This window comes from Pelecanus crispus, chromosome 11 (assembly GCF_030463565.1).
Source record: "Pelecanus crispus isolate bPelCri1 chromosome 11, bPelCri1.pri, whole genome shotgun sequence".
In the NCBI taxonomy this organism is placed as follows: domain Eukaryota; kingdom Metazoa; phylum Chordata; class Aves; order Pelecaniformes; family Pelecanidae; genus Pelecanus; species Pelecanus crispus.
In genome coordinates this window covers 9,585,574-9,601,020 of record NC_134653.1, presented here as the reverse complement: position 1 = coordinate 9,601,020, position 15,447 = coordinate 9,585,574, and the positions used below count along the sequence as shown (strand labels likewise).

The 15,447-nt window shown below is 40.8% G+C and overlaps 1 protein-coding gene across 1 annotated transcript in view; it reads right to left on the bottom strand.

The window, feature by feature from the left end:
• Nucleotides 1-15,220: 15,220 nt before the first annotated feature.
• PDILT (protein disulfide isomerase like, testis expressed) overlaps nucleotides 15,221-15,447 on the bottom strand; it is a 31,943-nt gene continuing 31,716 nt past the window's right edge. The window contains 1 exon segment of the mRNA XM_075718901.1: nucleotides 15,221-15,292. Within this exon segment, the coding sequence (XP_075575016.1) occupies nucleotides 15,221-15,292 (72 nt within the window).

The following is a 15,447-nucleotide window of genomic DNA, read 5'->3' as shown; positions in this document are numbered from 1 at the left end:
GAAGTGAGGAACCAATCCATCAGTGTCCCCCACCTTGCAAACCAGACTAACTCACAGTGGCTCGAAATGTGGGGGAGTCACAGTGGGTTGTGGTCCTGTGTCCCCTTGCACTGGTTTGGTTAAAATCAGCTGCAATCAGCAGGGCTTAATTTCAGGCCCAGAACCATGCTAATGCCATTGTTTGGCTTCTGGTTTTGGCCCTTGGGTGGTGGCTACTTGTTCAGACCATTGCTGCAGCGTAGTTGGTTTGGGGTATAGATGTGCCCTAAGTGTAACAGAGCTGGAGATAAACCGATGCTAATACTGCTGCTGGCCAACACTAATCTATAGTGTTTTGGTTTGGTTTGTTCTTGATCTCAGCCAATGCATCCTACCCGAAATGCATACATTCAGACAGCACAGTAGCATTCCCTCCTGTGATTGCAATGTGTAAGTGTAGTCCTTGGTCCACAGAAACTGCTGGGTATGCTGATTGAAATCCTCCTGCCAGACCATCTGGCTGCAGTCACCACATTATTTTGATCCAGACCACTGTTAACAGGCTGGTAACAGAAAATCCCCTTTGGGACTGAGATTTGAATAAGGGAAAGTGAAATCCTGATTTAGAAAGGTCTGATAGTGTATTAACCTGCCAGTTTAGGAGGTACCCACCCTACAGTGAATATAAACATGCTTTTAATGAGAGTGCAGGAACTGTCAGGGACCATTTTATAAGTGAAAACAGCTGCTTCTGCTCGCGCTATCATTTGTTAAATTGTAGGATTACCATTTGAGGTGATACAGGAAGGGGAGAGGAGTCCTCTGCTTGTCTAAGAAAGTCATCATTTCAGGTGTGATGGGAGTTATTTCTGATAAGGTTGCTTGAAACAGTTCAATCCACGTAATTTCAGCCTTTCTGGGAGTTAATACAGAGCCAGAAACAATTCTCTGGGGTTTAAGTGGGAGGTAGAAAGCTAGTGATAATATCTGTTTGCCTACAGCTGCTCCACTTGTGCCCTCTCATTTTCCCAGAGGCACATCTAGGCTCACATAGAAGTGTCTCCCTATCATCTGACTGGGACAAATCTGTCATTCCAGATCTTCCCCCACCTTAGATCAGTGGATGATGTTGTGTCCTCTGAGGAAACATCAGACTCTCTTTCCTGCATATTTGACTGAGGCTGACAGTGGCCATTCCCCTGGCTGTATTACACATTTACCAGCAAGTGGAATATATCAAAGGCCAGATATGGGAAATGAGAGGTTAAACATAAATCTGTTCTCCCAGAGCCTGCAGCAGTCTGATATATAAGGTGCCTGGGAAAGCACTGTGTGCCTCTGATAACAGAGCTTCTCTGAGAACATGCTGTTAATAGGGCACTTGCATCTACAGAGTTTTCTCCAAAGACCTACGGAGACTCACTCCATCATAGGCTTTGCATAGTTGAGAGCAGCTGAGGGGGCAAACAAAACATGCCAGGCAAGTGGCGGGGGGGGGGGGGGGGGGGTGGGGGGGGTGGCGGGGAGGGCAGGGCATTTGCTGTACTTGTTTAAGGGATGGCTTGGAGGGAGATCCTTTGCTCCTAGAAGACCTGGAGATCACAGCTGTGTTCACTGTCAGTGGGTGAAGGGATTAATTCAGTCCTTTAATACTCCCCATCCCACAAGTGCAAAGTATTATATGGCTACAGGTTTGGAGGGATTTGGTTTTTCCTGCCGTAGGTGAGTTGTGGGCCAAAGGCAGGCCACGTTTCGATTGGAATAGCCTAGCTGTATCTGTAGGCTTCTGTTTGATGCGACCAGCAACCTGCATGCCTCACTGGGCACTACTGATGGTGGGTTAATACCATGAGCCCTCTGCTCCTAGGCTGTTGTTTTATATTTTAAAAGCAATCTGGACTGTATTCTGTGTGCTGCTGGGGTCTGGTTGCAGAGGGAGTCAGAAACAAATTGGGAAGTGCAAATGACTGCAGCTGTGACGTGATGTTCTGCAAAAACTGCTGTGACCTCAACAAGGGTCTTCATAGCTCACCAGGTGAATTTATCGGCTCCTCCAAAAAAACCCAAAAACAGAGTGAGATTATCTGTCATGCTCAGCTTCCCTAGGAAGCAGGGGGAGGGATTATATCATATATCACTGTCAGCTGTATCATGCCCCTCAGAAGGTGAAAGATTTGCATCTTCTTGCTGTTATTATCAGCTTTTACTTTGACATTAGAACTACCATTATTTCCTCCAAATGTATTTGTATTGACCAGCAGAGACATCTACCATCAGCAGACCTACATATTCAAACATAATTTCTTGCATTTTGTTCCTTTAGTCCAAATGACACTTCCCTCTAATAGCACTCCCACAGTCTCTTTCGGAAATTATAACTGCTGTAGACTGCATGCCCCAGGAGGTGATCTCTGTGAATTGGCAGCTTTGCCTCTGTAAATCTTCTGCCAACTTGCAGAGTTCGTGTGGTTCATCCTTTAGGCTAACAGCTTCTTTATGGTTAAGCACACACATACACTCACCCTCACAGTGAGTTTTTCATCTTAACTCAGAAAAGCACTGCAGCCTTTTTGCTATTTCATTATACTTTTAAATGAAAATTGGTGCTCCCTTTTATAGTATAGCCACATTAGCTGGTCAGCCACTATGCAAACATTTGATCTTTTGGTAACTTTAGCGGGGAAAATGGGATTCTAATTTTGACCTTCTCTGTGCTTATGCTGGGCTCTTTAGGAACAACAGTTAATGTAAATGATAGCTGGTGTGAGGGATGTATATAATCATTGTTATGTCTGTTAAACTATACTGTGCCATAATCACATGTGTGTAGCGTGTCTGCACATGCCACACCCTATACTGTTCTGAAAAACCTATACCAACCAAAAGGGGCAAAGCTATTACTGTTAAAGGATCATCAACAGATGCTCTTAATTAGTCACAGACCTGTTGTATTCCTTGCTTTTAATGCAATTCTTCTATGGCTATTGTCATGTATTGCTCTTGCTTCTTGGAGTCAGTTTTGGCAAGGAAATACTTACCGTACAGTGCCTACATGACATATATATGACAAATATAGCCAGTGCTTGGGAATGTGATATTCAACATTTTGTGTCAGAAAAGAACAGGAATGAGATTTTTGTAAGTTCTTCTGAAACATAATGGATTTATGGATCCACTGCAAAATTCAGTAGCATGAATTTATGCTGAAGACGTTGACCTGAACACCAGTTTGAATTTCTTCATTATTTGCTCATCTGCTCTTTACCCTTTGCCATAATGTAACAGCTTCCTGGGGCCAAATGCTGTTTTAACTCTCGCTCCCCATCCCAAAGTCACAAGAGCTGCTCAGAGCTCGGGGTAGAACTGAAGCTGGGTGTTTTGAGTGTGATGAAAAATGCATTTGCTTTCCCAAGCTGGGAAAGCTCTCTGTCCCCCTGTTGCCATGGTAACACCTCCCATCCACATTCCTTCATCACTGCTCACGATTACCTTGCTTTGCCACTGTCTTGAAGCAATCATTGTCTTTTCCTATTGCTGCACTGAAGCAAGGAGAGAAATTACATAGAAACTGAAGGACCGGCCATAAACACACAAGGGCAGGTTCATTCTGGGTATAAAACCACCAAAGTGATTAGCCCTGAGGACAGGCTAGTCAGAGAATGAAGAACAAATTGTTGATTGGAAAGTGCAGCTCTGGTTCTCATCAAGTAATTCACTGCATGACTTTTATGCTGACAGTTGCACAGATCTTTCCCTGGCATAGCTGCTTTCACTTGTGCCCCTGAAATTTGGGATTGTTTAGGAAAGTGATTGCCTGGGATTTCTCTGCCTGGGTTATGGTTGGCCACCAGGCCAGGCTAAAGGGCATCTGGTGAAGACTTTGTCACAGAAAGCAGGCTGGCTCAAGACCGTAGAAACTATTGTGAAGGGCGTTAAGGTGAAATGCCTGCATTGCCAGTTCCCAGAGGCTCTATTCCTCAAAGTGATGCCCAGTAAATTTGTTGAAATAGGCTTGACCCATGTGGTGGAAGCTTCAGCTATGTAGCTGATCTTTGTAGTCTCTAGATCTCTTTCTACTACTGGAAGAGGCTTGATGGCAACCAGCCTGGCAAACTCTCCTTGTAGATACTACTTATGTCACTCAAATTAACCTGTGTGTGCTAGTTCTGAGTGCAGTAAGTTTTACAAGGGGTATGATCCTGTTCATACAGGTCTGTACCTTCACTTTTGGTATAGCTGGCTAGAGGTGAAATGTTTTTGGTATGCTCTGAACCTACGTGGCTATGCAACAAAAATGAGGAAGTGTGGGCCACGTCTTATTTTGATGCAAAGGTTATCTCGCGTAATTACAAAGTCCTGTACGGTTACCTATCTTTAATTAGAAACACTGATAATTATCTGTTGCAAAGTGGATAATTACAGTACTTCTAACTAAAACTCACTCATCAGTGTCTTCTAGAATGTGAATGAGGGCTGTTCTCCCACTCCTGAAATGTACGTTTTAGCTGTCATGGCTTGAGACGAGGTGAGCACTGTTGTGGGATGTCCTAATCTCTCAGCTGTACTTGGTATTTTCCTGACAACTCAGTAACTGATGTACTTGGAAAAACAACCTGGCACAGCCTGGTGTAACATATCCACAGTGCATACTGCACAATTTTAATGGAATCCTCATGATCAGAAAAATTTCAGGGAACTGGTTTTATATCATGGACAGTTTTCACTTTAGGTTTAGCTGGAATGTTCTCCACTGTCTGGTATTCTTCTGGGGTTCAATAAAACTGCACTAAAACTGTTTCCCCAAAGTAGAGGCTTTGTAAATCAAACCCAAATAATTCCATAGTGGAATCCAAAGGCTCTTCTCAGAAATGGGATGGGGAGACTTGCACTGACGGTTGGTCTTCTGTGTGTGAGGTATCTTAGGTATGATATGGCTGCGTATTTAGGGCTGGATGCAGGAGCAGTCGGCAGCAGAGCTTCTCCTCTCTTATAAAACCAGTTCTTTCTTTTCTTCTTCAGTTCTTCATGCTTATAAGTATATATATCTCATGATCTTTTCTTGGCCTGTCCTACTTACTATTTTTAGGTTTTCTTCCTTTGGGAGTCTCATATTTAGTCAGTGGCTTACTCTCCCACCAGTCCCATGGTATCTCTTCATTTCACAAATCTGCCTCACCTTCCTTGTACTCTGCCCTTTCCTCTGTTTTTTTTGTGACACTAGAACAACAGGGGAGGGGAGGAGGGATACAGCATGATGAAGATAAGAGATTGTGTCATTTGTTATCTGCTTGAGTATGGTGTAGTATATGTAGAAAAGTAGTATCCGCAGAGGGAATAACATGCACAGAACACAAGTCTTCCGTGTTGTCCTCTGAAAGATTCCTGCTGAGAACCCATAAGACTGAAAGGATGGCAGAAATTTTAATCAAATTCATTCTCTTCTCTCTATAAGCAAATGAATTGATAGTATTAAGCTTTGAGAAACACCGGATTCTCTTGAACAAGATGTTCATTGTGTCTTGCTCTGAAGCCTTATCCTACTCCTAATGTTATGTTCAGTCTGCTAAATATAGATAATTTTTCTGATATTCAGACATGGTAATTAGTGGTGTTTGTGTACAGAAAAAGCTGATTTGTGCAGGGAAAACACAAACTCTGCCTCCCTCATTTCCATGACAGAGAGTGAGTGTAAAACTGTAACATACCCTTTTTCCCCTCTTGCCTCCTCAGGGAGAGGGGAAAGGAGAAGAAAACCAGCTTCTTTAGTGAAAAACATACTTGGAGAAATTGGAAGAGTTGATCTAATGCAGCAACTTGAGCAACTTTTAATTGGGTATGTTTAGTAGCTGGACATGTTCATGAGCAAATGAAAATTAGAATGAGGAAAATATCAATCAAATTAACTTTAAATAATGATTTGATCCTCAACGTGTATCAGTCAGCCTGTGTTTGACCCTGTTGTTGTTGTCATCCGGGCTCTTCTACAATGGGAACATTAAAATGAACAAATCAGTAAGATCAAAAAGAACCAGCAGCAGGAACCCCTGCTGCTCCTGAAAGCTACGAAAAGTTTTATGCAGTAGCGCATCCGTATTTGTGTAACAAAGGTAGCTGTGAAATGAGTAAATGAATGATCCAGTAGTGTATAGAGACCTCACAAGTCAGTGCCTGAAAGTACATGAAGGTACCATGTACATATAAAAACATCTTTCAGTGTGAGGGGAATCCATGTCAGGTCTATTGACTTGTGATAGAAAATAGCTTTCTGTTGACTTTCATCAGGTGTAGGCATTGCAGGTATGTGTTGACAATCGGTGGTGTGGTCGGGGGCAGAAATGTAAATGCAGCCATGACAAGCCAGGCAGTTCAAAGTGATGACCATGCTGTGGGCTATGCCACACTTCACTCTCTGCCAGCCTCAGTTTTCACTTCCAACTTTCTGAGACAATGAGGAACTCTGGAGGAATTCTTCTTCATGAAATGTGCGTTGAGATCCACTGGGAACCTAGCTGTCTTTTAAAGCAACTCTCTTTAATTCTTGGAGCTTCCCTAGCAATGTTAGCTACGTGCAAAAAGTTGCTCATAAATAACAAAGCTAATATTGCCAGCATGCAGAGTGCTGATGCATACCCTCCAGATAAGAAGTATTACTCATTTGAGCTTGATAGAAAGGTACTGCCTCTGCTGAGAGGGTCACTAAAATGGTATGTCGTTGAAAATACAGACATTAGAAAGAATAGATAGCATTTTGAATGCATGGCATTTCCCTTATATTTTCAGTCATTATTTGTCATAGTTCATATTTTACTCTGTCATGTCACTTTTCATTTGGCTGTATTTTTAGGGGATTTTGAAATTACTGCTTAGAAAACTGTCTCCATTCCTTTCAGTTACAAAATGCAGATCTCACAAAATACAAGACTGTGGAGACACTTTTCTGTGCTTTAAAATTCTCTTGGATTTGGCTTAGGATGGGAATTCCCTGCAGTTCTACAGCTGTGGTGGCCAGAAAGTGAAGTGCATAAGAAACTGTCATAGCGCAAGCTACGGAAAATAAAAACAGTGAACATACAACAGGCTTAATAGTGTTTATGTAAACTTCTAAAGGTTTTATTTTTAATCAGTTCAAGCAAGTGTTAATTCAAGTACTTGTTGAGTTATGCTCATGGTAGAATGGCTGTGTGTCAGCCTCCTTGGCAAATGTGTAAATGCATTTGAGTGTGACGTTAAAATGACAGTGGTGGCGATGGGAAGCCTCCAGCCTGATACTGAATGCAGATGGTGTTTCAACACTGTCAGTCAATCAGTTGGGAACAAATTCTTACATTTTTTACCTTGCTTTGAAAAGTGGAGAGGTATCAAAATCAACTGTTACTTTGCTGCCTGGACTTGATTTTTCTCTACCTACAAAGAGTTCATTTTGTACAGCAGTGAACTTTGGTCACCTGTAACATACTCTACACTTGCGTGAGTACATCACTGTCTCTGAAGATTACCTTTCTGTAAGCACTAGTGCATAGTCCTTCAGAGACAACAGTTTTAGCCCCAGAAAGAAAGAGGATAAAGTCTTGAGTGGTCTGTATGAATAGAGAGAATTGAAGAAACTAGAACCAGGCTGCTAAAGAAGTATTAGAGGAAATAACAGTAATGAAGATACAGTAAAGAAGAACCGGGCAGATCTTGGAAGTCATCCAAAATAAGAACATCTTGGAGGAATAAGCCAGTGGGATATTAAAAAGAGCTAAAATCAAGACCATGCATAATGGCTGGTTTAGTAGGATCAGGAAGCTATCTTGGGATATTACCCTTGCTGTGAATTTGTTATGCCAGGACCATGGTTCAGTATAGATGGCTGAACTCTATCTTTTCTGTAAACATTACTAACCCCCTTTGTTGTATTTCCAGGGAGAGACTCCTTAAATTGCAGTCTGGTCTCATTATAGACATAGCAATGCTGTGTTTGCAGCTTCTCAATGCATATTAACATGGTAGCTCTGTTGTAGTGATGTTTTTTCACGTGAGGAGTTCAGTTCAACCAATGTTAGAATCAGTTGGCATGTCCCATATATAACACATTTTGATGCATTTAGTTTCAGTCAGTCAGTTGTTTCAAATTTGTAGAATTTGGCAAAATATTTTGATACCCTTGAAAAAGGCATTGCTGTGATTTTATGCATTGACATACAGTGATAACTTTGACAATGTAAGGCTTTGGATGGAGGTTGAGGTATTTTCATTTTAACTTTCTAGGTTGAGCATTTTTCTTGGCTTCAGAAATTCTGCACTTTTTTTTTTTTCCATGATGTTTTGGTTTGCAAAAAAATGTCTGATCTGTCAGGCCAATTCCAACAGGCCGAAGTTATTCCTGTTCTGAATAGCTTGATGTCAGCGTTAATTAACTGGAAGTCCCTGGTTAATTGCATTTATTCAAAAATACACTGGCACTTAGCTGATCTTTCCAGCAGCCCTAGAGCTTGATGAGTGTGTTACATGCAGGTATGAAGGATGTAGTAGCTTTTCATTCAACTGTTCTCTTTCATGAGGATACATGGATGGGTCTGTGACCCTTAGGGTCCCCATAGGCATTGCCCATGAGGTCTTTTCTCTCCCAAATATGATGTTCTTTGGCCCTGTTGGTGCTCTGTGTTCTGGCCCCGAGGTCAGCAAGTCCCCCAAGGAGCCAACACAGAGAATAAGATCTTTTGATTTACCAGCAGGTGGCATTAAGGGAGCAGACAGAGATGTGCTGTGGGCATTGCTAATGAAGAAATTAGCAGTACTGGCTTCCTGGCAAGCTTGGCTTATTCTTGTTATTTTTTTACATGCCAGCTCACCCCCTTAGACTGTGCCTGGGTAGCTTTTCTGACACTTCCAAATCTTGTGCAGAATGATTGCCTTAAGTTTCTGTTGTTTACCACTCACTGTGATTCTCCTAAGTCATATGGACTTATTTCTCATCTCTGACCGTATGATTGAAATACGTTGTCATACTAGGCTTGGATAAATTACTAGGAACAAGGTTGTAGAAGAATAAACATATTTGGAAAAGTATTTTGTGTGCTCCCAATCTAAATGAGAATTTGTTCACTTCAAAACAGCAGTGGCTGTCAGTTGGAAGAGAAGATTTCAGGTTGCAAAATGATATTAATTTCAAAACGAAGGCATTCATTTATACAAAGGGATGTTCTTTTCATGTATCGCAAATTATGGTTCACTTTCACCAATGACTCTTCAATAGAAGGCCATCTTCCTTGTCCTGTATGAAGTCCTCTGGTTGCTGAGGGAGCACATCCTTCACATTTCCACATCAATGTGCTCTCTGAGGAAGTCGTCCAAAGAATTCTTATGCTAACCAGGATCTTAGTGCAAGGGTTTCAAGTGGGAAAATACACAGATGAATTTCCAGCAAAGATTGTCCATTAAGTGCGCACTAAAAAGTGTCCAGTCTCTTCTTTCAGTGAGTCTTTTAAAGGATTACATGGGAAATTATTAAGGACTAGAACAAAAAAAGTTTAGACTAGAGGCATGTATTTAACGCCAGTGGGAAGGTTGTTAAATCCCATACTTAGCTCTTATAAAGGCTGTAATTGCTACCCATAAACTAAGTATTCCTAGAGGCACCTGATGCTCTGCAGCCAGTGTAAAACAGTGATACAGATTTTTGCAATATGCTCACAGTCTTCCAAGCAAATGTGATTTCTGGGCAAATGCCTTGGTCCATTGAAGTTACTAGACTTTGGCAAATTCCTGTTTAAGAAGATGATCAGGGCATGGTGGAAGAGGGTGGATTTTTTCCTGACTCAGCAAATAGCAATGCTTTGGAGGAAAAAGAGAGTGAGGCAGACAGAGACCCATCAGTGTCAAACTAAGTAAAGGGAAATGATAGTTAACCAATATCTATGAACCCTTTCATCCATTACTGGTCTTAAAGAACTATTTTTCTAACAACCATGGATGATGTGACCTGGAATGCAGAGGCTGGAGGGAATGCTCAGGGTGCTGGTTTAGCTCAGGAGCAGTGTCTGAGTCTTTTACCATGTAGTGTGCGTGCTAAGAAATAACCAGCACCTGCTCAAAAATGACAAGACCAGAGAAGGGAAATTTAGGCAGAATTCCCAAATTATTTCAGTCTATTAAAGATGTGCTTTGAAAAGCTCAGGCTTCAGCAGTGATGTTTACACATCTACAGTCCTTAGCCTCTGCTGACTAATTATGATTCTACCTATGTTGTACTTGGCAAGGAGACAGCTTTTATTCAAGGGGACTCTTGCCAGCTGTGCTGGTGAAAGTGCTTTTCAATAAGATTCCAATTAAATGCTTTATTAATATTTCTTATTCACTGGTTGCAGTTGTTGGTAACATGCATTTGCCCAGGAGAGCTCAAATGAAATGCAGCAAGGTGTTACTTACTGGGGAGGGGGGGAAAATGGTACTTCAGTTGTTTGAGTTCACTGCGTGGTGTGTAAGTGCTGATACCGATCCAGCGTGCGAATGGCAAGGGTCCCCATCCAGTAAATTCCCCACCCAGGACCCTGTGTAGCGTGGCTGGCAGGCTCTGCGAAAAGGCAGCCTCTGCATGTTTGTTCAGCAGTGAGAGGGGTGGGCAGCAGGGCTGGCATGGCTTTAGTTCTGTCAATGTTTTACATAAAGCAAATATTTCCAAAGGTGATTCTTAGAAACTGGAAACTGAGGGCACATTGGGCAGTGCGTTTTCCTCTTGGTCCAGTACTGTGCAGTGGCCTCCTCTGAGACTAATGAAAAAGCTGAATTTGGCTTGGCCTTTCAGTCATGGTAGTTCCCAAATGTAGTGAATCAAGTATGAAATGTGAGCAGTGAAATCCACCTGGAAGCCCTCCGAATTGGACACGAACTTGAGTGAATGACTGTCAGCTTGTGTGGGACTCTCGATGCACAGATGCAATAGTGTGGCCACAAGCCCAGGGGACAGATGGGTTTAAAGCATTTCCCGAATCAAAGGTTTTTTTTAAATGAACACAACCTCCTTCCCCCTGTCACAGTTGATTATACCAAGCATGGTTTTCAAACATCTGAGCTGAGTAATTTCCATCAGCCAAACTCCACCTGAGTTAACACAGTAATATGTTTTTATTAAAGTGTGAATTGTTCTTTTTCATTAATATTTCTATATAAAATCATTGTGGCCTTGGAGCAAACTCCCCTCTCTTTGCTATTAGGAGTGAGTGTAAGAGAAAGGCAAGACAGAGTTAAAGGCTTCCTAACGTGAAGTTTGACAGTCCAAGTCTTTGAATTAAATGCCTGAAATGCTGGATTTAGACACCTCCATCTGGCCATCTGATCAGTCTTCAAGCATATAGCATATATATATCTCTACCAAAACCAAACTGACCTGCAAGCCAGACCTTTTGATTTACACCAATTATGCCACTTCCGCACATCAGGGCTTTTTGAACAGTCAATGCATTTGTGCATTTGTATTAATCTCTTTTAATGTACTGTGGTTCTGTTTCTGTTGTTATGCTGATGCCAGCTGAGACTAATACTAGGGGAGTGTAAGCTAGGATGAAGCTGTTCTAAAGACAAAAAGAATTACTGCATTTCTCTTTAGAATTGATTCTTTTTCCTGTGCATCTGAGCATTTATGAATGATTGTCAATTCTGAATCATGTTTTTCTTCCCCAGGATTTAAGAAAAGAACTTAATGAGATGAATTGCTATCTGCAAGGTACTCAAAGGTTGTATTTTAAGGCAGAATAGGCTGCCATTTAGTAAAAAACAAGTCAGCATTTCTTGGGGATGGTTCAGGTTTACCCTCTTTTTTGTATTAAACTTTGCTCTGCTTCACATTTTGTTTATGAGTTCTTTTATAAATAAGATTCCTAGCTAGGAGCGTTGCTTCCATTGCTCCATATTGATAACCAAACCATCTTGACACTGCAGATTAAACCAGCTCTGCAGTTGGTGCACACTGATATCTCTTTACTTAGTCCTGTCGGTCTTAATTGATAGGGCTTATTTATGTGCATGCAGAGATTTTTCATATGATTAAAACCCAGTGATATTGGTGCATTCAAAATTTTGGTATTCATTTACAGGAACAAATTTGACTAATAAACATTGATTTTTTTTTTTTTTTTTTGCATGGATTTAAATAATTTTTAGAATGTCTGAGCACAGTTATAATGATATACTCTTTAAAATTAAACAGATTCACTTCATGTTTAGACTAAAATAAAAGAAGTAGTGTTTGACTTAGCAAAGCTTGAAGAAGTGATTCCATTTCAGACATTTAGGGCTCAATTTAGGAGCCACTACAGAGAGTGTTATGAATTTTGTTTATTGAACTGACAGAAGTTCGCATGATAGGGGAAGTGAGTTGGTGGTGGGTTATCTGAATCTGGTTAAAACACTTTTAAATTTTTGTTCCAGAAAAATATCTGGAACTGACTTGGGTCAAAGGGAAAGTGAGACAATGTGCAAGGCCACTTGGCTGGCATGGAGGGTACATCCTGCCATGGTTGAGGGTTGGAGGAACCCAACCCAACCCAGCCAGTAACAAGGCAGACTTTCAACTACAGGAAGACTTGCCTTTCAGGCAGGCTTTTACCAGTTGTTTTGTACAGTAGATTTGCAACTCTTGTCATGCGTCAGGGCATGGCATGTGAGTCTGCACTTGGCCCCTTGTCTTGACACAACATCTGAGAGTGGCTGGAATAAAAATGAGAACATCATTTGCCAAGATTGCACATGTTTTCATTAATATGTAATCTTGCACCTTATAATAGGATAGATAGCAGTTTCAGGATTGAGCCTCGTATACAGTGGGTAGGCGCAGTGAAAATTAATTTTTTTTTCATTATCTTGAATGGTAAACCCATCTGCCAGATATGGAGTGGTGCTGAACATTGCTTGCTCCATTTTTCTGTGAGGAAACTAATTAAAAGATTATAGCTTCTGTGTTTAATGGTTGTTTAAAATATGTTGGTGGCACTGCTTGCCATTCAAATTTCATCATGTTGCAAGCAGCAAAGGGAAAGCATGCTGACACTTCCCTCTCTTTGGGATTCAGTTCATCTCATTCGCTTTCTAATCTGATCTCCCAGGATATCAAATGGGGCTTCTGTTTGTTAATGAATGCCCAATGTTAAATGAAAGTTAAATGAAACCCAATATCCAGCAGTGATCAGGTTTACTTTATGCAAGGCCCTTCTGGCAGTGTTCCAGAGAACTCATGTTTGATGTCCAAAGGAGAATTGACTTGTGCAGTTGTGTATAAGAGAAACAGTTTTGGCATACTTCAGTGGTTGAATTGACAAGTCATTGTTTCTGTGTGATACTTGTAAATAAAGTCCTCTTAACAAGAGTGCTGAGAAACACTTACTGTTAACTGCATCCCGCACTGTCCAGCTGGAGTGGAAGTTTCCACCCACAGCAAACTTAGGTTGATATCTTTAAATCCAGCACCCTGGTATCTGGGATCCCATGTAGTGAGACTTCGATTTGATTTACACTGTATTGCAGTTCTGTCAAAAATTTGCTCTGTCCTAAAAACATGAGAATTAAACTTTACTTGGCATCTTCAAAGAATGTTGCTTTAAACAATAATAGCTCAGCTGTGGTTCACAATTACAAGTAAAGGAGTGGGCTGCATCTCTCAGATCCTGACTTTTCAGCTACAGTTTTCCTACATAGCTTTAAGCTCCTTTTCCCCTTGTAGGTGATGTCACTGGGACAGAGGAGGGAGCTGCAGCTGGTAGAAACCTGAATGTGAGGAACTGATCTGGTCAGTGGTCTTCACCAATTTTGGACAGTCTGAGTAAACTGCTCAAGAAACTGGGTCCAAGACATACAAAACCCAGGCGGACTGTATTAGGAATGGTGATCTAGCACTGAACATGCTTCCACAAGAATCCTCTTCCATTAAGAGGATTTAATTGCAGTCCCAATGAACGTTAGCCCTAGCAGAGATTAAACTGTGCCCATGAAGTATCAACATAAACTGTTTTACTTTCCCTGTCTTCTTGTTAACTCATCAATGAACACCAACTGACGGCCTCACGAGGTGTGTTGCATGTTGAGTGCTATTTATTTGCAAGAACTGTGAAGTAGGGAAGTTAATATTTCATCTTAAATCTCTAAATGCAGGTATTTAATTACACGTTGCAGCCTGGTAGCAAACAAGCCATCTGTCATGAACTGCACTTTTTAGCAAATAATTGTAAAATATAAGAGGTCCAATGCTTTAAAATTGTCCATCTCTTATTGACTTCTGCAACAGATGAGAGTTAGGAGATCTCCACTGTTCTTTCAGTGCTGTATTCTTCACTGCGGTGATTAATCCTCTTTCCATTCAAACAGGTGTTCCTTCATTTTCTAAGTTTTCACCTTTTTTCCTCTGCTTACATAGGAAAGTAACTTATTAGCATTAACAAGCTGGGAACAAAGACTTTGGAAATTTGCTTTTGAAATGAAATATTAATAAATGATCTTCCTTCTCTAATTCTGTAAGAAAAGGTTTCAAATTTTCAGAATTATTTCTGCTTTATCTGTCCCTTGCAGGAAGAAATTACTATTGTCCAGCAGTTTCACCAGCTGCTCCTTTGTAACATGTGTGGGGTGGTTAGGGGACCTAACGTGACTAAAATGTGATCATACCTGTGACTTTGTGTATTAGGTATGATATTTTTCTTACTGGAATTAAATTATATCTTGATTTCTGCATTTTCAACTGCTTGATAATAAAAAAATCACAAACTGCCCCTTGGTGCCCCTTTGGGCATAGCCCCTAGCTTTATTTGCTTCTTTCAAAGATTACTATAGAAATGCTCTTTGCAATGTTAGTACCATCCTTCTGCGAGCAGTTAATCTCCCTTGAAAAGAATAGGGGTGTCTTAGGGTACATTGGAGAGCAACTGGTTACAAACCTGTTGCAGAGTCTGTTCAGAAAGAATAGTTTTGTATCTTGATCTGTTTGCCATGGCACATATACCTTTCTAAATAAGAGCAGTTTTACTGATAATAAAGGCATTATTTAAGCAAAATTGACAATATTTTAAGAACCCATGACAACTGATCCCAGTAAAACTAGGAGTTAAATTGGATTTAGAAGAGGCGTCATGCATAATGAGCCATTGATACTGAATTCTTTACTTTTATTTTTTGATCCAGCTCTGTGTTCACTTGAGATGATTCATTCTTCCCGTCAGTTCCTTCCAAGAAGGATTCCCCACAATCCTCAGAATTTTGCTCTTTTCCTGTAGTATTAAGGTTCTTCTTTCTCTGTTATTACAGTCTCTTTTTGGCTGAGATCCTCTTTGATTCCCCCCGAAGGATCCTTTTAAAAAAGGAAATGCAAGAACAAAGCTGGTTATTACTGATGTTCACAAAGAGAGTTGCTCTAGTAATTCTTTACTTCCAAAAAAATTTTTAAGTTTATATGAAATGCAGATATTCATCTTTTCAACCAAGGAACTTGAGGGCTTGTCAATG